General features: G+C 54.5%; 3 protein-coding genes across 3 annotated transcripts in view; 1 reads left to right on the top strand and 2 right to left on the bottom strand.

Annotated features, from left to right (window-relative positions):
• Nucleotides 1-298: 298 nt before the first annotated feature.
• On the bottom strand, nucleotides 299-3,924 carry LOC104576213 (aflatoxin B1 aldehyde reductase member 2). Its single transcript, XM_088529601.1, has 7 exons — nucleotides 3,711-3,924; nucleotides 3,014-3,201; nucleotides 2,474-2,578; nucleotides 1,461-1,557; nucleotides 1,107-1,206; nucleotides 580-709; nucleotides 299-465 (listed from the first exon to the last, which is right to left on the bottom strand). The coding sequence occupies exons 1-7, from the start codon at nucleotides 3,919-3,921 to the stop codon at nucleotides 304-306; spliced, it is 993 nt and encodes a 330-aa protein (XP_088385727.1). The 5' UTR covers nucleotides 3,922-3,924; the 3' UTR covers nucleotides 299-303.
• A 121-nt stretch (nucleotides 3,925-4,045) lies between these two features.
• On the top strand, nucleotides 4,046-7,793 carry SLC66A1 (solute carrier family 66 member 1). Its single transcript, XM_088529510.1, has 7 exons — nucleotides 4,046-4,221; nucleotides 4,849-4,978; nucleotides 5,258-5,345; nucleotides 6,546-6,694; nucleotides 6,967-7,059; nucleotides 7,282-7,467; nucleotides 7,660-7,793. Exons 1-7 carry the CDS (start codon nucleotides 4,046-4,048, stop codon nucleotides 7,756-7,758), a joined length of 921 nt encoding a protein of 306 aa, XP_088385636.1. The 3' UTR covers nucleotides 7,759-7,793.
• Nucleotides 7,794-11,723: 3,930 nt separating this feature from the next.
• CAPZB (capping actin protein of muscle Z-line subunit beta) overlaps nucleotides 11,724-26,147 on the bottom strand; it is a 58,644-nt gene continuing 44,220 nt past the window's right edge. The window contains exons 5-9 of the mRNA XM_088529495.1: nucleotides 22,035-22,176; nucleotides 21,375-21,491; nucleotides 14,523-14,588; nucleotides 13,521-13,597; nucleotides 11,724-12,321 (exon numbers count right to left, since the gene is read on the bottom strand). Of these exons, the coding sequence (XP_088385621.1) occupies nucleotides 12,219-12,321; nucleotides 13,521-13,597; nucleotides 14,523-14,588; nucleotides 21,375-21,491; nucleotides 22,035-22,176 (505 nt within the window). The 3' untranslated portion in view covers nucleotides 11,724-12,218. The remainder of the gene's footprint in view (nucleotides 12,322-13,520; nucleotides 13,598-14,522; nucleotides 14,589-21,374; nucleotides 21,492-22,034; nucleotides 22,177-26,147) is intronic.

Genomic DNA, 26,147 nt, shown 5'->3' with positions numbered 1-26,147 from the left:
CCATCCCCAGCTCCGTGGTCTCTTCCTGCTAGCAGTAGTGTCTGTAAATGGTGACATGTGGAAGGGAAGGGCCATGAGGGGAGACACTTAAGGCACGGCCGGCACAGGCGAGGCGGGCGCTAGCGCGGGTGTGGGAATGGCTGATCCCATGGGCTTCATTCACAGGGGAAAATCACAACCGATTGGATTGGATTGGAGCAGAGAGCAGGGGAGATCGGGACATCTCCCCTCCAGGACACGTGGGACGTGCGCGGGAGGTGCGGGATAACCCCGGGTGTCAGCGGGCTCCTCCGTGCCCGGTTCCTAGCGGAAGTAGCTGGGGCAGTCGTGCGCCGTGAGGCTCCAGGCCCTGTCGAACGCCTCCACCACGGCCGGGTGCAGGGGACCCTCCTCGCAGCCGGCCAGGTTCTGCTCCAGCTGCTCCAGGTTGGACATGCCGATGATCACCGTGTCTCCGAGGGAGCCCTGCCGAGGGGTGAGGGGAATCGCCCAACACGAAAGAAACCCGGAGTCGCCTCCTGTGCCAGCACAGGCCACTCCTGAAACGTTTCCTGCCTGTGGGGCAGCATCAGCTCCTACCTGAAGTTCGGAGTGGTTGTACATCCAACGTAGAGCGGCGGCCGTCAGGCTGGGGGGACTGGAGCCATAAGCATCCTTCACAGCCTTTTCTACGACGGCAATTGCTTCAAAATGGTGCTTTTTCCAGTATCTTCAACAAGAGAAATGAAGGTTGCTGACTCCGAGACCTCAATTTTCCTCAAATGGATCGTACATCTATATTCTATCCTTTCCAAGTAGGAAAGGCTTTCGGAAAGTCTGAAGGACAGTAAGCTGGGAGGAAGCCAAGCCTAAAAGCCACTCCACAAAGCTCCAGCAAGCTGTTGCCCTCAACACCCTCAGAAGGAAGATGCTCAGTCCCCAGTCTGTTACACAAACCTCAAGCAGAGGCAGCATAAAGGCTGCCCCGCAGCACCCTGGATGCAAAGCCTGCGCCCATGATCCCTGGAGAAACTTTGGCCAATGCTGCTGCTTCCCAGCCCATTATTGAGTTTTGTAGTAGCCATCCCTGCTCCATCTCGCTGCTCTTCCCTTAGCCAAAGTCATACCTGTCCCTGTAGATCTCAGCCCAGTCATTCCCAAAAAACCTTCCAGTAGGCTGGCTTGTATCTTTGTCCTCGTACTTGTACTTGCCCGTCAGCAGTCCTCCTGCAAAGGGTCAGCCACACGTCAGCGCTGGGCTGGCTCTTTTAGAGCCGCTTTCCTGCTTTTCCGGAATTTCAGTCCCGCTCCCCACAACCCCTCAGCTCCACGTGCCGGCTCCGTCCAGCACGCCGGCCCGCAGGCCAAGGGAGCAACGGACCAAACGTGGCTGTTCCACCGCGTGGACTGGAGCCCGTCTTGGTGGCGTTTCTCTGTGGCCCTGCCACCCCCAGGCCACGCGCAGCTCCTCGCCCCCGTACCGGCCAGCGGGTTGTAGGCGTAGAACCGCAGGCCGAAGTGTCTCAGGCAAGGAAACAGCTCCGTCTCCACCTGGCGAGTGGTGGCGTTGTACATGCCCTGCCACAAACAGCAAGGACACAGAGGACTTCAAACACTCCCTCACAACAGCGGTGACTTGCACAGAATAACTTCAGGCCTCCTGGCACAAATCCTGGCTCGTAAGTCATGACTTGTGTCTGCTTATGGGATGGTGCCTGGGTACAATATAGCAGCAACAGCAAGGCCAGGCTGGGCACATCAGCAGCAGCAGAGTTAATGCTGACAGCAGGGTGTTTGCTGGGCTTTGTGCTGCTTTTCCTCTCACCTTAATTTCTGCTCAAAATTAAAACCTGGTGTTCTAAACACGGCCAAATAAACAGTGTGGGAAAATGCAAATCTGTTTAACCTTCTCACGAGTTTCTGAAAAAGCAGCAGATCTGTAGCAGCCACTTGTCAGAATTGTGAATACCTGCAGACTAGCTCCCACTGAGCTGTGCACGAGTGTCCCAGTCCATGAACCACAACTCCATCACTGCTGCACCAAACCCTTGCCTAACAGTTTTCCATCTTATCCAGAAGGGATCAGAACAGAGAGGTTCAGGTCATAGAAGGTTATAAATCTGCTTAGCAACAGACTCTCCAAGTTTTTGCTATTGAGCAATCATTTAAAGTTCCACATCAAGAGAGTTACTGACACAGACACCAACCACACACTCAGCTTTATCTGAGAAACGACCTCACTCCACTTTCTAAACATGTGTGTCCTGAAAGGTCTTCCCAGACTGCCGCAGCTTCCTGCTCTGTGCTGACACTCGCTGCGTCGGGGTCTGCTCCAAGCCGAGGGTCTCCCAGACCCTCCGCACGGGGAACTGTCCGGATGCTCCAGTAACAACACACACAACCTGCTACCAGCTGCTTTGACCTGAAACAACCTTCGGGCTGACTTGTCTCAGCCTCCGTGGAAAATAAGCCGGACCGTGGCCATGTCCCTCACCTGGTACACGGTTGGGATCACCCAGTTGTTGTGTTTGCAGAGGGTACAGATTTCTGCTACCTCCCAGGCCGCATAGTTGGATAGACCGAGCTCTTTGAACTTCCCCTGTGAAGGAACAAAAGAGTATTTAAATCCATTCCTAATGAGCATGCTTGTACACACACAGTGCAAATGTTAATTTACACCTTCTAATTTGAACGGGATTTGTCTGGTCTAAAAGACACTGACGAAGAAAAAGAGCTCTCCTTCTGCCATTACCAACATTGCTTTAACCAAGTGAATTTATATCATAGAAAGCAAAGTTCAAATGTTCTAACGCTTGCAAGGGCCCTTGAGAACAAAGTGCAGCACATGAGCAAGCAAAAGAGTTGTTTTGCCCTTCCGCATTGGGCTGCATGCACTTTTCCCTTCTGTTCCTTCATGGATTTCTTAATTTAATTTTATTTTTTTGTAACCTCGGGGCTGATGGGCAGCCCTGCTTTAAAAAGGGGGTAGGAAGGAATTAAGAGGTGGCCCGGGCTCGCTCTCCCCGTTTCTCACTTCTTTGTGCAGCTCATTGCAGGCCCGCAGCGTCTCCTCCACCGGGGTGCCGTGGTCGGGCGCGTGGAGGTAGAAGAGCTCCACGCTCTTCCTCCCCAGCCGCTCCAGAGACGCGTCCAGCTGCGAGCGGAGGCTGTCGGCCTTCAGCGTGTTGCCAAACCAGGGGTTGGCCTTGGTGGCGATCTCCACTGAGGAGAGAGGGGAAGGCGGCGGGGATGAGCGGGGAGGACCCGCGAGCAGCGTGTCGGCCCTCGCGCAGGAGCCCCGTCCCGCGGGCACCGGGCTGACCATGGCGCTCCCTGCCCACAGGCAGCGCGGCCACCATTAGACGATGACTTAAGGAGAAATTCCTAACACTGAGGGTGCCAGAGCACTGGAACAGGCTGCCCAGAGAGGTTGTGGAGTCTCCTTCTCTGGAGATCTTCAAACCCGCTTGGACGCAGTCCTGTGCCACGTGCTCTAGGTGACCCTGCGTGTGCAGGGGGTTGGACTAGATGATCCCTAGAGGCCCCTTCCAACCTTGGGCATTCTGTGATTCTATGATTAGACCCATTAGACCCGGCGACCATTAGACCCCCTTCCCTCAGGGGCGACCCTTCCCTCAGGGCCCAGAAGTGACCGTTAACCCCCCCCCCCCGGGGGCCCAGGGGCGCCCGTTCCCGCCGCGCGCCCCGTTCCCGCCGCTCGCCCGCCGTACCCGGGGGGCCGCCCGCCGCCAGCAGCGCGCCCAGGATGCGCTCGGACTCGCCGCCCGCGTACAGGGCGGCCGTGTCGAGCAGCCGGTGGCCGCGCGCCACGAAGGCCCGCAGCATCGCGGCGCTCAGCTCGGGCCCCGCGCGCCGCCCCATCTCCATGGTGCCCAGCACCGTGCCGGGCCGCGCGGCCGCCCTCACCGCCGCCATGGCCATGGCCGCGCGCGGGGGCCGCCCCCGCCGCCGGAACAGGCGGGGCCGCGGCGGGGCGGGCTCAAAAGCGGAGCCGGGCGGCGGCGGCGGCTTCGTGTCGGGGCTGCCGGGCGCCTTCCCGCGGGCCATGGCCGCGCGCTGGGCGCTCGTCGTCGTCGTCCCCGGCGGCAACGGCTCCGCCTGCCCCGACGGCGCGGCCTGGGTGCGGGACGCGTTCAACGAGTGCGCGCGCGGCCCGCGGGACGTGGCCAGCGTGGTGCTGGGCTTGGTCTCCATCGGCTGCTTCGCCGCCGCCTCCTTCCCGTGAGTGTCGCCCCGCGGCCCCGGCCTGGGCCCCCTTGTCCCCTTCGCCCGCGGCGGGCTGGGCCCGGCCGCCTCGAGGGGAAGCCCCCGGCCTCGGCAGTGCTTGTGGCCGCGGTGGCAGCGCTCCGAGGTGACTGCCGTGTCCCGGGGTGCAGGACAAGTGTCCCCAGCCTGGCAGGGGGTTGTGGAGCGCTTTGCCCCATCTCGGCTCATCCCTGGGCTCTCTCATTGCTGGAGAGGCTTCGGTGCAGCTTCTCCCGCCGGCTCCAAGCGCAGGATGACTCGGAGTCAGGAGGGCCTGAGTGCGAGGGCTGCGCCGGGCTCTGCTGCAAGCACCGGCTCTGCTCCCTGCGAGGCCCAGCCGAGGGTGACCAGTCGTTCCCCAAGTCTGGGGTGCCATGGCGAGTCACACGTGACCAGGGCTGCAACCAGGCGGGCGCTGTGACAATCTTGCGCCCTAGTGTTTTATGCTGTCCTAGCAGGAGGCACTGGCTAAATTGGAGATGGCAGCTGCACACTGCTCTGCCCCTACTTGGAGCAAAGGGAAAACTGTGGGTGGCTTTTTGGGTAATGCTCAACGGCTGCTTGGAGTTCATGGTCTGTGTCTGCTTCCATCCCTCTCTGCAGGCAGTTTTACCAAGCCTGCAAGACCGGCATCATGGACCAGGCTCTCTCCATCTACTTCCTGCTGGGATGGCTGGGTGGAGACCTCCTCAATCTCATCGGTTCTTTCCTTGCGAATCAACTGCCCCTGCAGGTACCTGCTGACCACCCGGGAGTGTTGGGAACAGCTCCCAGAGGCTCCAAGGAGAGGAGGGACCTGCTCCGTCTGCCTGGCTGCTCCTTCTTTGCTTCTGCACTGGGACCTGCCCCTGCCTAGGGCAACCTGTGCCCCTTCTCCCTGGGGATTTGCTGCTCAGGGCTGCTCTTGGATGGGAACTCGAAGCCACCGCTGCAGCTAGGGGCGCGCAGCCCTCCCTCAGTGTGCAGGGAGGTCTCCGTGCGGGAGCCCTCTCACGCTGTCCTTCTCCCGCAGATCTACACGGCCATTTACTACGTGCTGGCAGACCTGGTCATGCTGTTTCTGTACTGCTACTACAAAGCCAAGAACCGAAGCAGAGGATGTGAGTTGCAGCGGACAGTGCTCCCCCCTTCCAGCACCTTTAAAGACGGCTAATCCTTGGCTCTGGAGCCAGGAGAGCATCGCCACAGAGAGCAGTTCCCCAGGGACGCTCCGCCTGGGCAGGGGTCTCTTGCAGATGTGCCAGCACAGCCTCAGGTGCTCCTGCCTTCATGTGAGCCCTGGTGAAAGCAGTCCCTTTAGACTGTGCTGCAGGTCCTGGGGAGCCGCTGGCTCGCAAGGAAGCTGTGTGGTGCCTGGGCTGGAGGTCCCTGCGGGGTGGGATGAGCCCAGGACGAGGTGATCTGCCTGCGGTCAGCAGCATCTCCCATGGAGCTGCAGCTGGCGCCAAATCCAGGCCAGGGCCCGAGGGTGCAGCTCAGTCCCCCTCTTACAAAGAAGTGCAGACTTGGCACTCGGGAGAGGCCGCAGGAAGAGCTTCCTCCTGGTTTGGATGTGGCCGAAAAGGGAACAGCGTTTAGCTGCGCTGCAGTTCTCGTAAGGCTGATGCCGCAAGAGAAGCTGCTTTTTAATACGGTGGCTTCCCACGTGCTGCAAACAAGAATCCCTCAGGCCCCTGAAACTGCTTTAACTTGTGAAGCCTCCTCACAGAAAGGGCAGTGGCTGTAGCTGCATCCCCACTGGAGACCTTATTCACCGAATCCAACACAAGCAGAGCCCTGCTTGCTCCCGTGGCTGGACCAGGCTGGGCAGAGTTAGTAAGAGGTACCCAGGTCATTAATGTACAGAAGGGCCTGCAAACCCTGTTGGACAATAGTCATCTGAAGAGGAGGGCTAGGAAGGACAAACTGTGTTGCCAGCATTGCCAGGAGAGTTCTGCTGTCAAAGGGCTCCGCAGGGATTTGAATTTCACTGCTGTGATTTGAGGCAGTGAAAAGTCAAGATGGGTGGGAAGATTTTTCTTTTTTTCTTCTCTCCTTTAAGAACCCTCAAACCAAATGAAACTTTACTGTTTTGGTCAGCTCAGATAGGAACGGTTTCCTCCCAGATAAGCTGCAAATAGCCCTTATCACTGTGAGATAAAAAGCCCAGGCAAGTCACTGCCCCAAGTGCTTTGTACTAATTGTGTAGCCACAGATGAAGATAGAGCTTTAACCCCTCACTCCACAATACTCCGGGCAGAAGGGCAGAGCCAGGCGGGCACATGAGCCCTTCCTAACGCCCTCTGCTTGCTCCCCTGCAGTCGGGGCTCCCATCAATGCTGCCTTCGTCTTCGTTTTCCTGGGAACGGTGTCGACCGTGTCGCTGCTGGGCAGAGACCCCGACGTGGCACCGGTGGCCTTCCGAGGAAGGGCCCTCCTGGCCACCAGCGTGCAGGAGGCTGGGGACACGGTGAGCGCTCCGATACCCGCCAAGACGAGACACCCTGTTCGTAGGGCTGACAATATTAAACGTTAATAAATAGCAGGGGATTGCGTGTGCTGCTAAACATCCTTGTCAATGCAGCGTAATCCCACTTGGTGTGGGGGATTAACCAGGCGGGGAACAGTGGGAGGAAGAAGATACTTGTTTTGGTCGCTCTCTTGTCGTGCGGGTCGGTGGCTCCGGTGAGTGATGCATCCCAGGGGAAACACGGGTTGTTCACGGCCTGTCTTGCCTTGCAGCCATTCTCCAGGAATGAAATCATCGGCTTCGTCATCGGCTCCATCTCCTCTGTGCTCTACTTGTGCTCCCGACTCCCCCAGATTTACACTAATGTAAGTGCCATAGCATGTGCGGACGGGAGGGTGGTGGCCCAGGCTTTTTCAGCTTGTGATGATAAATTAAGGGGGGATAGTGGGGTGTTTAGTTAGGATTCTGATTTTTTTTTCCATTCCTTTTGAAATGCAATTTCAAAGCATGAGGCTTTCAGTTCCCCCTTCCTGACAAGCATAAGGGGGAGCGGAAAGGCGCGCGAGTGGGTGCTTTTCTTTCCTCAGTACAAGAGGAAATCGACTGCCGGGGTCTCGTACTCGCTCTTTGCCCTGGTGATGCTGGGGAACACGCTGTACGGCGTGAGCGTGCTCCTCAAGAACCCGGAGCCGGGGCAGAGCCAGAGCGACTACCTCCTGCACCACCTGCCCTGGCTCGTGGGCAGCCTGGGCGTCCTCTCCCTCGACCTCATCGTATCCTTCCTCCCTCACGTGCGGGTGACTCAGCCGCGCGGTTGTGACTGCTCAGTTGCCTGCGGGGTTGCGTGACGCTTCGTGCTGTTGCCACATCGAAGCAAACAACAGCATTCTCTGTTGGGGTGGTGAGGCTCAGTTTGTCACGCGGATTGCTGCACTTCCCTGCGTGGAGCCTTAACTGCTTCCCAGATTTCCTTCCAGTTCCTTGCTTACCGGGGAGGAAAGCCCGGTGCTCCAGAGGAAAGGGATGCACTTCTCGGTGAGCAGGACGAGCCCTTCGACAGCTGACGCGGCGCGAGGACAAGGAGACACAGGCGACAAAGGTGACCTTAGAGCTGGGCAGCCTGGATCCTCCATCCCGTCGCCGTCTTTGGGTGGCCCTTGGGAGAGGCAGGGAGGGACGTGTTGAGCTGCAGGGCGCCCTGCCCGGACCCTGTGGGAGACGTCGCGTTGATGCCCGTGACGCCGAGCAGAGGAGCAGGAGGAACTGGATACCTCAGCAGGCTGCTTGGAGCCCCGCGGCCGTGCTCGGTCACTTCTGCTTTCTGTGCGCCGTCTCCAAGGATCTCGAGCTTCTGTTACTGGCAAAACCAAAGAGAACTCAGGGAGCTGTGGGGCAGGGACGGAGTGAAGAGCGGCCTGACACTGACACGAGCTCCGCTGCCTCTGTCCTGCCCTCGGGGCTGCTCTCGTCTCCACTGCTGGAAGAGCCAGCGGTGAGGGGTGCAAAAAGGTTTTAATCTGCACAGATGTATTTTATTGGTTGTGCCTTGCACTTTGTAAAAACAAGCCCTGGCCCTTGTACCTCTATTGCCCTTTTTTGGCAGGGAGGGGGTTTATGTAGCTGTTGCTGCCTCTGTTAGCCTCATTTCCCCCTGTCTCTGAACTGCACGGATCCCTTTGGTTTCATCTCGCCTCCCCTCCTTTCTAACCAGGCCTTGCTGGGGCAAACTAGGGCTGCAGCCCCTCGGCTGAAGGTTAGAGAGGAGAAACCCTCTTCCTTTCCCCCTTTCCCACGTTCACCCCTATGAGCCGCGGCCTCTCCTTCCCGCAGCTCTGCATGCGGCTGCTCCTTCCCCATGGCTCTGCTCTGCCCTCGGCCAGGACAGCTGCCCTTCCCGACACCGGGATGGCGCTTCCCATTGGTGCTGAAGAGCCCAGCCACCCCCTGCACCGGATTAAGGCTGTGTCACCACTCTGGGACAGGGAAACTCCTCTGTGCCACAGGGCTATACGTTAAACTTACCTGAACGGAGATGCTCTTCCAGGGGCGTTCGTGCGCAGGGGGGCAGCTTTGCACAAAGCAACCTCAAAGCTTCCCCACTGCTTGTCCTGCCACAAGGGGAGTCAAACAGGGTGTCCTGGGAGAGAGCGGGGCAGCCCCGGTGCTGCACTGCAGTTCCTGGGCACCTCAGCTGCTTCCAGGGGCTCCCTTCTTCCCACCCGGCCCCCAGCTGAACCCCATTAGAGCCCGGAGGCCCCTGTGTGAATGCGTCAGCACGGGACTAACTGCCTGCAGCTGCGTGGGTGTTGAACAGGCCGTGCTGGCAAAGCAAAAGCAGAGCCCAAGCGGAGCGCGTGAGCGGCACCGCCGAGGCGCGCGCTTTGCTCGGAGGCTGCTGCCCGAGGCCGCGTGCAGCACGAGCCGGGACCGAGCGCCCACGCAGCTCGCGGCAAGCGGGGCACCGGCCGGGGGCCGCGCGACGGCCGCCTCCAAGCACCAGCACCCAAAAACCTCTCCTCTGCCCCCGAGGTGCCTTAAGGCCCCTGTTTCCCCCCGAACGTGCCTTTGCCGGGCACTGCAAATCCCAGCTCCTTCTCCCGCTGTGCGGAGCCGCCGCCGCGCGCCGAGGGCTGGGACGCCGCTCGGGCTACCAGGCAGTGCGGCCTGGGCCCGGGCAGCCGCCCCGCGGGCCCTCGCCTCCCTCCCCATGGTCCAGAGCGGCCGGGGCAGCAGGAGGGGCCTCTCGCGCTCCCTGCGGATGCGCTGCTGGCGTCTCCGGAGTTGCCTCCGCACGGAGCGATTCCAGCTGCTGGGAAGGAACCTGCTTACGGCACAAACCCCCAGTAACACAACCCAAGTAAAAGGGAGGCAAGAAGGATACCAAACTGCTCATGGGGTTGGTTTTTTTAATTTTTATTTTTTTATTTTCGTAATTTTTTCTTTTTTTTTTCCTTTAGTATGGAGGCTCAAGTATCAGATGTAGATTCCATTTAAGCTTTACAAAAAAAAAAAAAAGTCAAAACAAAAACCCCTTTAGCATTCCATAAAAATCGACAGAAAAGCGCCCTGGAACCAGGCTATAGAAGAGCAGAAGGTTCAGCAGGTCTCCTGGCCTCCTTGCACAGCTGCTTGCAGCAGTCGAGCACAACACGAGGAAACACCCTCTCTCCCTCCCTCCCACCAGCCAGCCCCTGTGCCCGGCCCCCAGACACACGTGGAATAGATTTCTTTTTTTTTTTTTCTTTTTTTTCCAGTTCTTCCTCTTTCACACACCACAGTATTTAATAAATTTTTGTTTTACATTTTTTACACCAATGTAACAAAAGGCAGGAGGGGTGGGGAGGAAAAAAAGACGAACAATGATCCGTGTTTATGCATATAAATGGGAGGAGGGTGGAAGAAGAGGGGCAGGGGGAAGAAAAAACAAATCCATGGCCTTCTACAGAAACAGCCTAAGGTCTCAATAGTAAAATGTGGTGCAAAGTAGGCCTCAGAGACTGCAAAAGTTTGTACAGCTTTATTCATGGGAGAGGATGGCGCTGCATGGATAGCACTGGGTGCGAGTCGTGACGTGACGTAACAGAAAAGGGGGGACCATGAGTTTTTCTACGAAAGGAATCTAATGAGTGCATGGCATGTCTCGTTAGCATGGAGAGGATTTTAACTTTGCTGCTTTCTCTTCAAAGCCTCCACCAGGTCATTTTTAAGAGCTTCTTGTTTTGATTTGTCTGCAAAAGTCTGCACAGACCTGTTGGGAAAGAGGAAGCACAAGATGAGAAGGGGGCAGCTCCCCGAGGTGCCCGGATCCGGGGAACGAGCCCGACTGGCCTGTTGGAAGCAGGGAGGACAGGAAGCAAAGTGAGGGCTTTAGCGACTACCTCAAAGCAAAATCCACTAGCAAGGACGGCGCGGACGGATGCGCTTCCCCTGACGGCGCCAGAAGGAGATTCCCAATTTTCAGGTGAAAACTGAAAAAAATCCAGCCGCGCGACTGGCCATGGGGGTTAGTGCTCTCCGCCTGAGCCCGCTCGGGAGGCCAAGGCAGCGCGTTCCGGCCTCTCCCCTGGAACACGGACGGGGCAGCGGGAGCTCCTGGACGTTCCCGCGGAGTTTCCCTGCACAGGGATGCGTGTCAAAGCCTCCCACCGGCAGTGGCTGGAGCTGCACGTCTGGAATTCGCTTTCTCCAGCAATATTCGCCTACATAGTCACCATTTCCAGCAATATTCACCTAGAGTGACTGGCAAACCAAAAAAGGTGAAGAACAGGGATCCTCCTGGCAAGATTACTGCAGGCCACTGCGTTTACCAAAGTTTGGTCACGGGGAAAAAATCCCATCTTTAAGGATTCCTCAGGGCTCGCTGCTCTCCAAGATGGCTGCGGCAGAACCAGGGCCTTCAGCATTGAATTCAGAGACTTCTGACTGAAACCACCATGTTCCTAAATCTGGTCATCAACACACTGACACTAGACTTTTCCGAAGACGCTAACGCACCAGCGAAGCGCGCAGCATCCAGCCCCTCGGATTTCTTCCCACATAAACTACAGCTCCCGCTGGCTGCTGCACGCAGAGCTCCCTTATTTTGCCCGGGCGCTGTCTCCTGTCAACAAGGCTGCTCTTTGCGCCTGGTATTTTTCTAACATTTTCACAGCAGTCTTTCCATTCTCTTGTCTCCGGAGAGTTCCGCTGCTTTCATAAAAATATATACGTTTCTCTATTGCGTTTGTCATAGGCTAACGAAGTGGTTCTTGGCCGTTACCAACAACCGCCGCCTTTTCCCTGCGCCAGCTCCAGGCGCTCCGGACGCCACCTGCACCTCATTAACGCCGGAGCAGGAGGTTGGGCCGGCTCCGGGTGCGCGGGGCATTCCCAGCTCCCGGAGACGGAGCGCGGATCCGGCCCTGCCTGGAGCGCACGCGGACGGAGGCCAAAACGGCTCCGGCTTTAGAGCCCCGCACGGGAAACGCGGAACACGCAGGAGGCTCCCGGCTGCTCTGAAGCCTCGGGAAGCACCACAGCCATCACTCTCTTTTCACAACTGCGAGGACAGCCCTTTATTTCCAAGATTCCTTGTCTTTCCACAAGGAAGACGGAGATTACAGGGAATGTGCTCATTAAAGCGACAGGCCACGGCTCTAAAAACTGACGGCGCACGAGGGACGCGGTCCAAGGGGGCTGGGATAGAGCAAGTCCAAGCTACGCCCGCGCGGGCGCCGCGGCCACGTGCTGCTTCCTCGCTCCCGAGCTAGAGTGCAGAGTGGTGAGTCCTGCCACATGTCAGAGCGTGACATTTCAAACGGATTAAGGGGCAGGGGGGAAAGAGGAACGCTGCAAAGGAAACCACAAGGCTTAGCTGGCCAGATGGAGCATTAACCCTCGGGTGACACCCGGATCGCAGGCCGGCTATCGGTCCGCAGGAGTTAGGGGTTAGTTCTGGTCTCGGTTATCATGCAGAGGTCTCGGCGGGGTGAGTCCTGGTTTAGTGCCGCTTGTCACACCTCACAGGCAGGGGTACCTGGTCGGTTTAGTTATCAGGCTGGATGTAGATCTGGCGCTGGGTCAACACTTGAGAAAGCTCCCTCTGCAACTGCTTATACTTTTGGTTGTCGGGGATAGCATCAATAGATCTACGGAGAGCAGTTCAGAAAGGAGGGAAGTAAACAGGGAGAAGAACAGTCAGGAGAACTCAGTAACACAGAGGCTGGGAACAACCAGGAGCGCCCGCAGCAGGAACGGGTGTCAAAACACAGGCGAGAAGAGACAGGAGAAAGGCTGGAGGCAAAGGCAGATGCTCCGCGCGTGACACGTGTGAGCGGGGCAGCTCCCAGCACAGAGAGCGCCAGGCTCAGGCTGAGCAGACGTCGGAAACAGATGCAATTACTGAAGCTGAAGGCAATGTTCACGAGGGGGAAAAAAAGGAGGCTGCATTACACGGTTCCCTTTAATGTTAATAAATGCTTCCTGGCTAAAGCCCTGCACACCACAAATGAAAATACAGGGCTGTTATGAAAGCAGGGGGCTGGGGAAAAAGAGCAGCTGCTTTCTTGGATACTGCCGGCTGCTTCTGCCCCTGCTGTTAAGAAGGCAGCAAAAATATTCCATCAGCACCATTATTCTACCACCTGAAAGAAAGGTTATGGATTTCTTTTTTTTCCTTTTACCTATTTCAGTACAAAGCGAGTGGCAGCACATGCACTTGCGCCAACTGTCTCTTCTGCATGACCCCACCGTGCAGGGGAGGTCTATTTGCAATGTCTAAAATGAGATGATTGGCATCACGGTTCTGCCCTGGCCTCTAGGAGCCTGAGAATGACCAGCTTGGGAATTCTACACAAAATTCCTGGCTGGGGGCTTGTACCGTGAGGTTTCCTTCAGAAAGGCACAGAGGACTCCTTCACTTATCTTTCTAGTGCGTCGTATTTCAGCCAGAGGTGTGGAGAGAAAGAATTCAAAACAATGTCTAAATCCTGCAAGCCGCTAATGTCAGGCCCAATTCTGGGACCTGTTTTTAAGGATACTAGAAAGGAGATTCAAAATTTAAGAACTACTTTTAGGCATGTAGAAAAAGAAAACACACAATTAAAAACAAACCCCAAGAACACGTGTCACTAACTGCTATTTTCTTCCTGTTGAGGGAACAAGGGATTAAAACACCGCTTCAGGTTGCTGTAGTGAAAAGGCAGGACAGCACCGTTCCCCGCACACCACACCACGAGCAGCTCCCGCAAACCGCGGGGACGGGAGGGATTTGGGTCGGGAAGGGGAGCTGCAGGCCAGGCCTGGGAAGGCAGCAGCGGTTCCGACAGCGAGCTGGCGAGCCCCTTACCTCAGCCCATTGACGATGTCCTTTGTTTTTCCAAAATAAATCTCGTTCAGCGTACTCCTGATTTTGTTTTCCATGTCCTGTAAGCAAGCGAGAAACCCGACTCTGAGGCACCGCGATGGTTTTTTAGCACCGCTGCAGACGCTGCCACGTGTCCCCTCCCGACGCTGCAGCCCGGGGCGCCCCAGCGCGTTCCTCTCCCGGGAGCCCCTGCAACCCCGTCCCCTCTGGCCTCCTCCATGGAAAAGGTTTAGCTCCGTCGCTGCCGGGGCGATTCCTGCTCCCGACTGCTGCTCGGGCTCCGTGCACAGGAGCCAGGACCACAAGAGGGCAGTTTCGGCCCAGCTATCCCATTTTTCGGCATCCCGCTGCCAAAAGGGAAGTTGTGGCTCACCCCTGCCTTCCCCGCTCATCTGCTGGCACTGAACGTGGCTTGAGTTGTGAGTTAGTCACTTAGCAGAACCGACAGCTCAAGAGTTCTGTGCTTGGGCGTTTGACTTTTTGAGCTATTGACTGACTTACCAGCCCTATGTGGCAAACAGATTTCAGAATACCTTGCAAATAAGCAGTATCAGCTTCTCTCTGTAGTCGTTTTCACTCAAGCTAAATACTTAGAAAAAGGACCAAAGAGAAATACCCACCTGCTTTTGAGTCACTAGTTTCTTTAATATACATATTATAATCTATTTTATTAGGAATTTTCCCCTCTCTTCCCCAGGCAGTTACAAAGGTCAAAGAAATTAATTGGTGATCAACTATATTACAAGAAAGTTACTACCGTGTGGAGTAGGAGAGTGCATGGAGAGGACTTTTTGTATCCACAAATTGTTGCAAGGCACCCAAGGAAGGGTGCTAAGCCACCCCGTGCAGTGTGAGAGACTAGACTTGGTACCACAGGGGTAAATAACTTTGTAAAGAGCAAGGCAACGCACCAAATTCTCAGGCATGGGAAGAAGCCCGGGCAGGAGAGCCTGCAGCAGGCCCAGCTGCGCCGGCTCCACTTACCTCTACCAAGCGCCCGATGTTGGCTATGTGCGGAGAGGAGTCGCTCACGGTCTCGTCCTTCTCCATCTAGAACAGAAAGACACGGAGCCACTTGGAAAATCGGCCAGTCGACATGTAACAACTTTACACACCGGGAGAGGGGAAGGAAGAATGTGGATGTCGACGTCTTCAAGGAGCTGTTCTTCCAACGTGCATGTAGGCTGGCAACATGATGAGGAACTCCCAGAAGGAGACAAACAACTCACAACTTGGTAAAAACAGGATAATGTGATGAAAACCATGAATCCAAGTAAACGGCGCTGGCAAAGCTGCTTCCACGTCACGCCAGGCGGAGCCAGGCACTACGGAGCGGTCGTTCCCGCCGGGCAGAGCCGCAGGCGCGCGGGCCCCTACGCTGAGGAGACACGAGCAAGTTTTGTGCCATCAGTTTAATAGCTGGGAGCTCTCCCTGCAAACCCAGCTGCTTCCTTTCAGTTCCACCTCGGTGCTGCTTCCTGCAGCGCCGGGGACAGTCTCCATTTCCAGGCTCTCCTGGTGAACTGCACCTTACACGTGACTCATGTCCCAGCACCAAGGGAAGGAAGAGCCGCAGGCGCCGCAGCTACCTATGAGGCTGGTGATGATTTAAACTACCACCAACTTTAAAATGACACCCGTATGCAATTATATAGGAAGAGAAGTATCACAGAATTTGTCTTTGGGCGTTTTCTTTTAGACCAAGAAGCTGAACCAACTTGATGTGCTTCTGCCTAACTGTCTGGGGACGTTTGGAGGGAGGCAGCAGCTCGGAGCTGGATCTCGTGGAGCGCGTGGCGACACCGCGCTCCCAGCTCTGCTGGGACAGGAGACGGGCACCAAACCAACCGAGCCCCAAAAACCCTCTTCCAACCGAGCTCACACCCAGGGGCTGGCACTGCCAGGTGCTCCCTACTCGAGCTGCCTTTGCTAACACGATGCTCTCACAGAGCCACGGCTGCCCCTCCACGATCCGGGCGCTCCTGGTGCTAGGAAAACCACCGACTCCCCCCGTCCTCGGGATGAAAATTCCTCTGACTAAACACAGACAAGCTGCTGAACACGGAGTATCAGTCCCAGGAAACTCAACTGATGCAAGATGTGCTGAGATGGCATGAAAACAAGGCTGAGAGAAAAATGTAGTGGGAAGAGCAGTCTTCAAAGGGTTTTACTAATCCCACTGAATTCTCTTATCCATCTGTTCATATCCCTCCCTCAGGGTAGGGTTTAAAAATCTGGGCCAGCTACAGGTTTCTTCTAATAAGCCAAGTATCTAACAGGCTTGGGGAAGCATGTAATTTAGTTGGAGGCCTGAAGGCAAGAGATAACCTAGAAGCGGGGGAGAAAAAGAACAAGAACGTTTAAGTTTTCTTTTAGATTACAGTCAGATTGTTTACACAGAGCGGAGCCACGCTGCTTGGAGAATGGATCCAGTCACAGCAGAGGCAGAATATAAATCCAAGCTCTGCAAACGCACACATCCACGTTGCAGGGAGTTTGGGAACTACAAATTGGCCAGATCTGGGGTGTCAGGGCAGTCGGCGGCGGGTGATTTCCTTCCCCGGGCTCCCCGCTGCGTCTGCGCCACACCTGGATGTGCCAAGCGCGGGGGCGAGAATGGAATCTGAAAACAGGATTATTTTTGGAAAATGCACGCTATTACATCGCCATAAAAGCAGCTGCCAGAAGGTTTTGTATACGCTGCGGAAGGCCAGATGTTTTGATGGAGTCGGAGCAGCTAGACGAGCAGCGCCGCTGTGGACGTTCGCACGGGTTCCCTCCGCAGGCTGCCCCTGCACAGGCCTAAGCAGAGCCTAGAGCTGCTTCAAGAAAGGGGTTAATTTGCTTAGAGGGGAAATTCCATTCTGGAAGTTGATGTTAACAAGCAGCTCATCTTCCCACTGTCACTCCCCATCTGCCGTCAAGCTCGGCCAAGACACCCCGGCGCTCCGAGAGGAGCCGAGCGCGATCCGCGCGGCTCTCCTGCCGCCGGAGAGACCCGGCGCCGCGCGGCCTCCCTGCCTCCTTCCCCACCACCCGCCCAGGTCCGACTCGGAGGGGAATTCGCTCTTCTGGGTGCACTGAGCTCTCGGTGGCTCCATCGTTTGCTGCGGGTCTGGGCTTTCTACAAACGCGATTTGGAGGAAGAGTTAATACAGAGAGAGAAACGTTGGCTAAACGCTGCAGTTTGTCATGAAAGTGCCTAAAAACACTGGAAGGATAAGAAGGAAACTCATCCACCATGTCACTGCAAAGAGCTGGCCACAACATCCACAGCTGCTCTGGCCACGGCACAACGTGAAAATCTCTGCAATGAAACACAAACAGAGCGAGGCGAGCCAAAGGCTCCCAAGGACACAGCCAGTGGGCAGACTGAAGTCTCCAGGTGGAAAATATGCGGAATTATTTGGATATCAGTGAGGCAAACTTTGGCCTTTCTCTCCAGCACGCGTTTCAAGCTCTGACCGTACACACGAGGGCTGTGAGCTCTGTGCAGATCTGCTGGAACTTACCTCATTCTTCCCCAGCCCTTGAGCCTATTTATTTCTACCAGCGTAACCAAGGCACCGCTCATCCTTTACCAGAGGTAAATTCCAAACCCTGAGCATAGCTGGTGACTGGGTATTAGGACTCCATTCTGCCAGTCTGTACTTGCTCACCTCTTCTGCTCGCTCTCTTTTATTCCAAACCAACCATTACGTAACTGAACCACTGGAAAAATCCATGTTTTTGCGTAAAGCAGAAATTATTTCCTGGGCGGTTGGTGTTCAGCCCCTCTATGCTCTCCTCTGTGCTCCAAAACACTCCACACTCCGTCACCACTTGCAGGGGGGAAGTTTAAGGATCGTGTCTGCTCTCCAGCTTGAAAATCCCTCTGTTGGAAACGCACTCCCCAACTCCTCGCCCTGTGCTGCAACATCTGGAAGTCACTGGGATAGGTCTTTACATGAAAGCTCAACTTGATGAAAATATATGACTCGTCTAATTGCAGAGCACAAGCCTCGGAGGATTTACCTATCATGATAAATGGCAGAACGTCTCTGCTGGTGTTTTATGGAGCTGCAATCTATCACGGCACACATCTTCCTGAGCGCGGGACAAGCTTGGTTTGCAACAGAACAGCCTTCATCCAGCCCTGCAAAATGTTCCACCTTTGCATTTCAAATACCAAGCTCGACATACATCTGTAGTGCTTTAATCTCAAATCCCAGGCTCCGCTCCCCCTGCAAATTCATATCCTCCCATTCCCGTACGGATGGACGTAAACAAGCCCCAGCTCCGGAGCCAAGCGGCGCCTCCTCGCAGCGCTCGCCTGGCGTGGGGAAGCGCAGGGGTTTTTGTGTGCAGCCCCCCGAGAGGCACCCGCTACCTCTGCCCCCACAAAGGGAGCCCCGGGAGTTTTCCAAGGCTGCTCTGATGATTTGCCAGGAACGGGAACGCGACCTCTGCTCCGCATGGAGTAGGACAGCGTGGCTGCTCTCGTCTCATGCCCGCAGCCCGACGAGTGCAGGAGAGGCAGCCCAGCGCCGCGGCGAGCCGCGCGATTCCCGTGTCTGCACCAAGGGGACGGAGCCGGCGTCCGTCCCGGAGAGACGACCACCTGCCAAGCACCTGACTCCCATGAGGAAGGGGCTGGGAGTTACCTGCAGCCGCTGCAGACGGCGCAAGGCAATGGAAAAGCGTTTTCCATTCCCGCCGAGCGCTGCTCTCACTGCTGTTCCTCGAAGGCGGCGCATCCCGTCCCTCCCATCGGACGCACACGGCTTCACTCACCGTCCCTCATCAGGGCAGGCGGCCCCGAGCACGCGGAGCGCTCCTTCCCGCCCCGAATTCCAGCCCCATTCCCTGTATTTACTGCAGGCTGCCAGCATCGGATGTGAGCTGGGAGCGGCTTCCTCCAGGCGGCCTGCGGGGCTTCAACGTGAGCTCTGCTGAACAGCGGCCAGCCCCGTCTGCAGCACACAAAGTGCCTGGGAAAGCACCACTGTTTAGGGAACTGTACCAGGAAAGCTCCCTGTCTGACATTTTGTGCCTTTGGGGAAAAAAAGTGAAACAAAAATCATCTTTCACCAAGTGTTCTCTAATGTCACCTGTACTCAAACCCAGGACGACTGCATCCACTCTGTATTTAGCCCTAAAACCGACACATGCTGCTGAAGACCAGAACAAAATGTTCACTAGGTAAGTACAAAATCATTCTCTCGCCCATACGACTGTTTCAACAAGTATCTAATGAAGAGCCCAATGTGAAGATGTCAACCCTACCCACTGCTCCTGCTGCAGCACACCACGACGGCCCTGGCAAGCCAGGGAGCAGCTCAGCGAGAGGAGAGGCAGCCAGTCCCACGGGGTGACGCTGCGGCGGACACGGAGCGCGTTCCAGGTCTTGCTTCCCCGGCACGGCCTGCCCGGTCCCGGCACGGGGCAGCGCGCGGCTCGCTCCGGCGCAGACCTTAGGGAAGGCAACTGTGCAGCAGACGTTCCTGGTGGACGCGGGTCTCCGCAGCTGCTCGCTCGGGACGCGTGACACGAGCTGTCCCTTCGTGCCTGCTCCCGGCCACCAAGCTAATCGCTCCAGTCACCGCTCAAAACCTGCCCGATCTGCAGCGAGGAGGCGAAACCAGTTCAAGGCGCTGGCTCTGGGCAGCGTCCCCTCTGCCGCCCCTTTACGAGCCAGGATACCACAAAGCCTGTGGACACTCCAAAGCTTCCACTGAAACCCACGGCCACCTGCTGTTCCCATTACAGGATCAAAGGTGCTCGCTCTGTAGCTTAAATGGGGAGTTGACCAAAACCATGGAGAATTTGCCAAACAAAAAGTTATTCAAAATTATTCTTAGGGCATTTGGTTTCTGATACTATCAAGGTAAAACAGTAACTGGACAGAACTCTGGACAGAACTAAAACCTACTTTCAATGTCCAAGTTCAGTGCAGGCTGCATGAAAAGTGCATTGAACTGCCAAGCTGCTGCCATCGCGCTGGGTGACATGGCATGCCCAAATCCCAGCAGGAAAACCCTTGAGCTCCAGGGCTCGGGCTGGCTCCTGCAAAGTGCAGGGCTCTGGACAAGCAGCTCCAAACGCTGCCTGTCCTGCCCCGGGCCCCGTGGAGCCCCGTCCTGCAGCTGAGCCTCCTCCGATGGCATCCACAAAGCCGACAGCTCCGGGGCCCAGGGCGCAGCTCCGCAGCTCCAGTTTCCACTGTTTGTGCAGCGGCAGCAGCGCATCGTTACCCCGGTGGCTTTTTTATGGTTACTTACATTGGAAGCAGGCCCCCGCTTTAATGCATCACATATGAAGTAAATGATCTGCTGTGAAAACGATGACAGAAGCATGAATCTCCCCAGCGCAGCTCGGAGCGAAAGTCAAAGCAAACAGGGCGCCGGGGCCAAGGTGCGCCGAGGACAGCCGTTCTCAGCAGGCTGCTGTTTGCCTTGGCGGAGCCGCCGCTCGCCACAAGGCTACGGCCAGAGTCAAGCCCTTGGCCTCCACTTCACAGCTACGGTTTAAAGTATTAGGAAGGCCTATGATTAAATATTTGTCCGGGTCACCATAACCCAGGTGTAATTACTGTAAACACTTTAAAAGACTAAGCAATGCTGAAAACTGTCTTCAAAGGCTTTTTTTTTTTCTTTTCTTTTTACCTCCCTCATTAGCTTCTCCTGCAAGTCAACATGGAAAGAAAAATCCTGCTGAGATCCAGGGTAAGCTGGTGAGACTGCAATGCTGAGGCACAACTTCAAGCCCTCTCTGCAATCCCAGGACCTTCCTCCCTTTGCCTGGCTCCAAGCTGTACCCGAACGCGCACCGTTTAACAGAGTTCGCATTGTCCTTTGTATGGAAAGCAGCAGTCTGCCCTGGAAGTCTCATAAAGGAGTTTTAGCTGCTGCCAATCTCTCTAAGTCACTCACGACCACAACAATACGTCTGCTGTGCCCTGGAGTTCGTTAGGCTGCTCAGGCCGCCGGTTTCCACAGTCCCAGGTCACCGGCACTTGGGGATACGGAGGAGCAGGCAGAACTGCTGCAACCTCAGTGACAGAGCACTGGAACAGGCTGCCCAGAGAGGTTGTGGAGTCTCCTTCTCTGGAGATCTTCAAACCCGCTTGGACGCAGTCCTGTGCCACGTGCTCTAGGTGACCCTGCGTGTGCAGGGGTTGGACTAGATGATCTCTAGCGGTCCCTTCCAACCTTGGGCATTCTATGATTCTATGAACCTCCCCGCAGGAGCCCGCGCGGCCCGGAGGCCGGCAACGTCCTTGCAGGAACCGGCTGCAGCGAGAGGAAGGCAAAGTCATTACACTGGCCCCAAAATTCAAGTGTTTAGAAGAGGTTTAACGTCTGTTGGTCCCCCGGTACAGCAGCAGCTAAATACTTAGAGGGATATGAACAGGTTGAAGGTTTTAAAGAGTATCTTATAGTCAATACAAAATAGCTTCAATCATGGTGGCTTAACTGGCATTAAAGAAAAAAAAAAAAAAAAAAAAGGAAGAAGAGAGATTGTCTCATTTTTATAACCTGATGGGACTCTTCTGGTAAGGAGATGGAGAAATCTGATGGATAAAGAAGTATCTGTCTGGACTATACATAAGAAAGTATAAAATTCAGAAATATCAAATACAAAACCATTATTTCAAAGAAAGACTAAGCTCCTGATGAATATTTCATATTTTTGACTGAAAGCCATCAAGTGAATTTCAAGGGGGGTCTTGGTAACCGCACATTTATGCATCGACTGATACGTTGCATGGCAAATGCAGGACTAAACACTGCTATGGAAAGAAGGAATGCCCTGGACCTGCAGCACAAACCAGTGCTCACAAGCGCGCAGACGTACCTGTCTGGTGAGGCTCCCGCCCAGGTTCATGGTGCCAGAGCCAGTTTTGTTGGTCTGCAGCCACAGCATCACAGTGGAGGTCAGCTTGTAATGAGCAGTGCGGCCGTTGGACTTCTCCTGAAGGTGGAGGGATGAGAAAAATGAGAGGCAGAAGGTGGCACTTCCTTGGAAACCCAGCCTTGCCCACTCTCCCGCCCCACGGCCACCACGGCAGACACGTGCAGCTCCGCTCACGCAGCTCCACTCATACAGCACTTTTTCCTTTTTTTTTTTTTAATGAGTAATTGTATGTGTGCACATTCCCCTAAATTTCCAAAAGCAAATCTGGTTATAGCAACTTAACCTCCCGTTACCTTGTTTTTATTACCTAATTAGTGATATTCATCTGCAGACCTTTATGTTTTTTTTTTTTAATTATCTTACGATCGCACGCCCAGAAAGCAGCATACTTCCAATTCTTCTGGGATTCTTTTTGATTACAGCCCTGACTTATCTTTATCCAAACTGCTCCAGGGAATTCTCAAAAATTAACAGGGGAAAGGAGTTTACGGCCCCAACACAATATTGCATTGTTCGCCGGAACACCTGTGCTCGATAATTGTCTGCAATTAACTGGGTTTTGTTTTCACGAGGGGACATTGGCAGCCCCAGAGGCTGTACCTGAACCTCCACCACGTGGATGGAGTCCCAGCATCCCTTAATCTTCTTTGATCCATCTCCAGCTTTCTTAATGAGGATCACACCGGCGAAGCCATGATCCAGATCCCAGAGGTAGACAGAGGAGACTCCACCTTCGAAATACCTGCAGGAAGCATCCGACGGGCACGTTAGCAGCCAGCAGCACCCACCAGCTCATGTAACCATCAGCATCATTTTAAACAGCCAAAGTCTCTACATGCTAGTAAAGACACATATTTTTTAAGACAGCACTCTCAAGAATACCTACAAACACAAGTTGAAAATAATTTTATAGTGATTGATTTTCTTATAGTGATTTTTTTTTATAGCGTATTGATTTTTTTTTTAAATGTACATTTCTCTTAAGGAGAATAGAAGTCTAGCGAGAAACAGCTAGTTACAGGTTTCCACAGTTCTTGAGCAAACAGTTCCTCTGATTCCAATTAACTGTAACAGCTGGTAAAAGGGTAAGTTACAAAGCAGGCTGAAAGTCAGGCTTTATTTTATAGGGTTTGGGTTTTTTTTTCACTCCTTTCTCTCCCTATTGGGAAAGTCTGGAAGGTTTTTACAACAAAGCCGGCTAATGAAGACAAAAGGGAGCAAGCAAGCAGTTTCATGCGCTGTCCCAGGAGTTTGTGTGAAGTTGTTTTGTTGATTTATCGCAAGGGGGGTTAAAGGGAAACCCCTGCAAGCGCGGCTCGGGACGCGGAATACGAGGAGGCGGCGCAGGGAGCGGCGGCCTCCACGCGCAGCGCTCACATCGGGAGCAGTCCGGAGCAGTCCGACGCTTCCGCGCTCGCCCTGGACGCTAGATCCTCCCAGCACACACATAAAGCAGACAGAACACCTGAGAATTTAGCGTCCAGAGGAGAGCAAGAGCCTTTCATCCCCAGAGACGGGCACCTTCTCCGGCTGCTGGGCTGGAAAAGTGTCCCGTGGCCTCGGCAGTCCCGTCCGTCCCTGCTGTCACGGGCCCTGCGAGCACCCACGACGCTGGTTTAGCCACCAATAACGTTAAAGAAGGGGGGACTCAAACCTAACAAACCAACGTGCACCTTTTTTCACAGCTTCCCAAGAGTTCACACATGGATTTTAGCTGCCCAGTTAACAGGAATTTCAGGCCCTCAGCAGACCTGTGTTCCAATCTGATGCTTCCTTGCACAAAAGAGCAGCATGGATGAAAGGCCAGCGAGCAGAAACTATTATCTATTTCCAGAGGAATTCTGCTTAGAAAAATAGGTATCTAACTCATAAGTGACCCAGCAGCTGCCGCAAAAGCTGCAGTGTGTACAGACAGTTTCCCCATTACCCGTTTTATGAGCTTGCTATGAGCATGAAGTATTAATTAAGAGGGGGACTGCAACAAGGGTTTTGGAAATTTATTCTTACCTACTGTACTTTGATCCTAATGACATGAAACAGGAAAAAAAATCATTTTTATGTGCTTCACCTTTATGAGATTTTACATAAAGGCTTTTGTGGGTATTTTAAGAATGTGCTAAAATGTTGTCTGAAACCACATAAAACCATCTAAGGAACCTCCCGCCAGAACTAACAGCGCACACATGGAAATGCTTTAACTTGCCTTTGTATACTTAATGAATCAAATATAGTATTAATATTGTTTTAAATACTAACATGCTATTTCAATAAAGTTGCTTTGACATCGCCAAATCCAGTATCTTGAGCCTTGAATAACAGTGCCAGCGACGAAACAGCTATGGATCGAAGGCACGATGGGATAAACATAAGCCAAGGTCTGCCGGGTGCCTCACCAACACTTAACCATACCAAAATAATGTAAAATAAATGAAAATCACACATCTTTCATGAGGAGAAAATATACAGCGTTGGGCACTTCACCTTTCTGCACAGAACAACGAAAATGAATTTAAGTGGGAGATTTCTGATGACTACTTAGAAGCAGGAGAGCAATGCTTGAGGAAGGGGACGTTCCCTGCAATTCGTTTTCTCCATGAAAAATAGAGCAGTGCTACAGGTTAATTGGCTGCTACACTACAGAAAGCAGCATGGCAGGGACATGGGTAGGAATTTAAGGCTGAAACGTGCGGGCAGTGCAGGGCAGCAGCCGGGAACACCGCGCGCAGCGAAGCCTTTGGAGAGCCCTGCGCCATTCCGGGATCGATCCCGGACTGCCTGTCCGGACGCCCCTGTTCCGGACACATCAGCCTTGCCGAATTCCTGTACAACAGCATTTCTAGCGGCCTGTGGCAGAGAATCTCTTCTAAAATTGCCCAAAGTGTTTCCTAAAGCATCCAAGGGCCAACGCAGATCGTGCCCAAGGGCTCCCTTTGGGACAGGGCAGCACGGGAACAGCTCCGAGCGCTTCGGCTGTTTCCGAGCCATGATCAAAAGCCCAAGCCTGGGAGCCGTTATTCATCAACCGCAGCACTCCTGGAAAAAAAAAATCCTTTTTATTAAAAAAATAGAAAGTCACACCGTGGAGTGTGACCTACTTTTTGAATGTGAGAATAAAAGAAAATATTTAAGCTAAGAGGGATCCAAAGCTTTATGAAGTGTTTGAAGTTCAGGCGGGTGGAGACACAGGATGGAAAGTTGGTTAAGGAACAAACTCCAGGAAACGGGGAGAGCGTGGCCAGAGCAGAGCCCAAACTCCACCGGGGACCTGATGGGGAGGAGATCCCCCAGGTTCCAGCACCCCCTCCACAAGGAGGAGGGATGAACTGCTTTGTTTGCCGTGAAGAAGAGACGGGAAGAGCCCCGGAGCCTCCCCAGGCCCCTCCAGCCTCCCACAAGCCTTGCAATGAACGCTGCCCCATACGCCGGGAAAACGACTTTCCACCACAGCGCAGTAAAAACAAGCCCTGACTCTCAATTACACTTTAGAACCAGATCATTCATCCATAAAAACACTTGGGTATTTTCCAGTAAGCATCCGAGAGCCAAAGACCTGGGTGGGTTTTTGTATCTGGATTCTGACTCTTGCAACACTCAGCCACCAAATCCTGATGCCAAGTACCAGTACCTGGAAGCCCAGCTTGGCTGTTTGAGTCTTCCAGAGAGCTGCACAACGTTTCACACTGGGTCTCATAAAGCTGCTGAGTTTATTTCCCTTTTTCTTTTTTTTTTTCCAGAGGTTACATAGATACTTCTTCCGACTGCTGAAGTTTTAGCATGGAAATGGAAGCATCCCCCTCTATCTATATCAGGCTCAAGGCATTGCTCTTAAAGAAGCAAATCTACCCCAAAGAAAAATTTGCAGCATTCACCTACAAATGTTTTCACTGGAGTGACAGCAAATCACAAGCAGAGATGCTGGTGTCCAATGGCCATCCAAACCCACAGAAAGCATCACCTAAAGATCACACGACTCAGCAGACACGTCAGCAGCCACTAAAACACACGACTCTGCGCACGGCAAGTGCCTTAGAACAGTTTCGAACCAACACATCAACCGTGACAGAAATGGGAAGGAAGGGGCTGTCCAGAGACCCACCTTCCACCAACCCCCAAATCCTGCTAAGGGTTTTACTCAACTCCCCCCCAAACTAATAGCAAGGGAAAAAGCCTCCTCAGGATATCACCAAGGGACCGGAGGTGCCTCTAGCCCCAGGGCAGCTCTGCCCGCTGCCCAGCACCTTGCCATGAGCTTTGGGCTGTGCTAAGAGGCCAGGTTGGCAGCACGGAGCAACATTTGTACTCGCCCGAGTGCAGATGATTTAAAATTCCTCCTCCCCCGGAGGGCAGCCTGTAACACGCCTCAGAACCGCGTATTCAAACGAGGGCGAAACGCCTGCGTCCCCGGCGCAGCTGCGTGCAGTTTACGAGCACAGCCCCGAGGACGCCGGCCGGCTCCGCGCAGGTATTTTACGGAAATTCTTTCCGGCCGACACAGGTGCACGAGTCCCCCGAGCAAACATACCAATCTCCTTAGGTCTGTGCAAGGTCCGTGCCAGGGGTGCTCGGCAGCACATCTGGAGCGCCGCGGGATGGCCCGAGCTCCGCGCGGGGCAGCAACGGGCTGTCGGCAGGGACATCCTGAAGGCAAAAAGCTTCTGCAGCCTTTTAATACCTTTCATGATTAAAAACTAACCCCAAAACGTATTGCTCATG

This window comes from Tinamus guttatus, unplaced genomic scaffold (genome assembly GCF_059628265.1).
Source record: "Tinamus guttatus ecotype Peru unplaced genomic scaffold, ASM5962826v1 Tinamus_guttatus_pri_ptg000332l, whole genome shotgun sequence".
Lineage (NCBI taxonomy): Eukaryota > Metazoa > Chordata > Aves > Tinamiformes > Tinamidae > Tinamus > Tinamus guttatus.
Note: the sequence above shows the minus strand (reverse complement) of the source record. Positions and strands in the feature narration are given on the sequence as shown.

Coding starts and splice junctions, on each gene's coding strand:
- LOC104576213 (XM_088529601.1), bottom strand. CDS start 3,921: ATGGCCATGGCGGCGGTGAGGGCGGCCGCGCGGCCCGGCACGGTGCTG. Junction 1,207..1,460: donor CGCCTACAACCCGCTGGCCG/GTACGGGGGCGA, acceptor GACCCTTTGCAG/GAGGACTGCTGACGGGCAAG. Junction 466..579: donor ACAACCACTCCGAACTTCAG/GTAGGAGCTGAT, acceptor ACCCCTCGGCAG/GGCTCCCTCGGAGACACGGT.
- SLC66A1 (XM_088529510.1), top strand. CDS start 4,046: ATGGCCGCGCGCTGGGCGCTCGTCGTCGTCGTCCCCGGCGGCAACGGC. Junction 5,346..6,545: donor CAAGAACCGAAGCAGAGGAT/GTGAGTTGCAGC, acceptor GCTCCCCTGCAG/TCGGGGCTCCCATCAATGCT. Junction 6,695..6,966: donor TGCAGGAGGCTGGGGACACG/GTGAGCGCTCCG, acceptor CTTGCCTTGCAG/CCATTCTCCAGGAATGAAAT.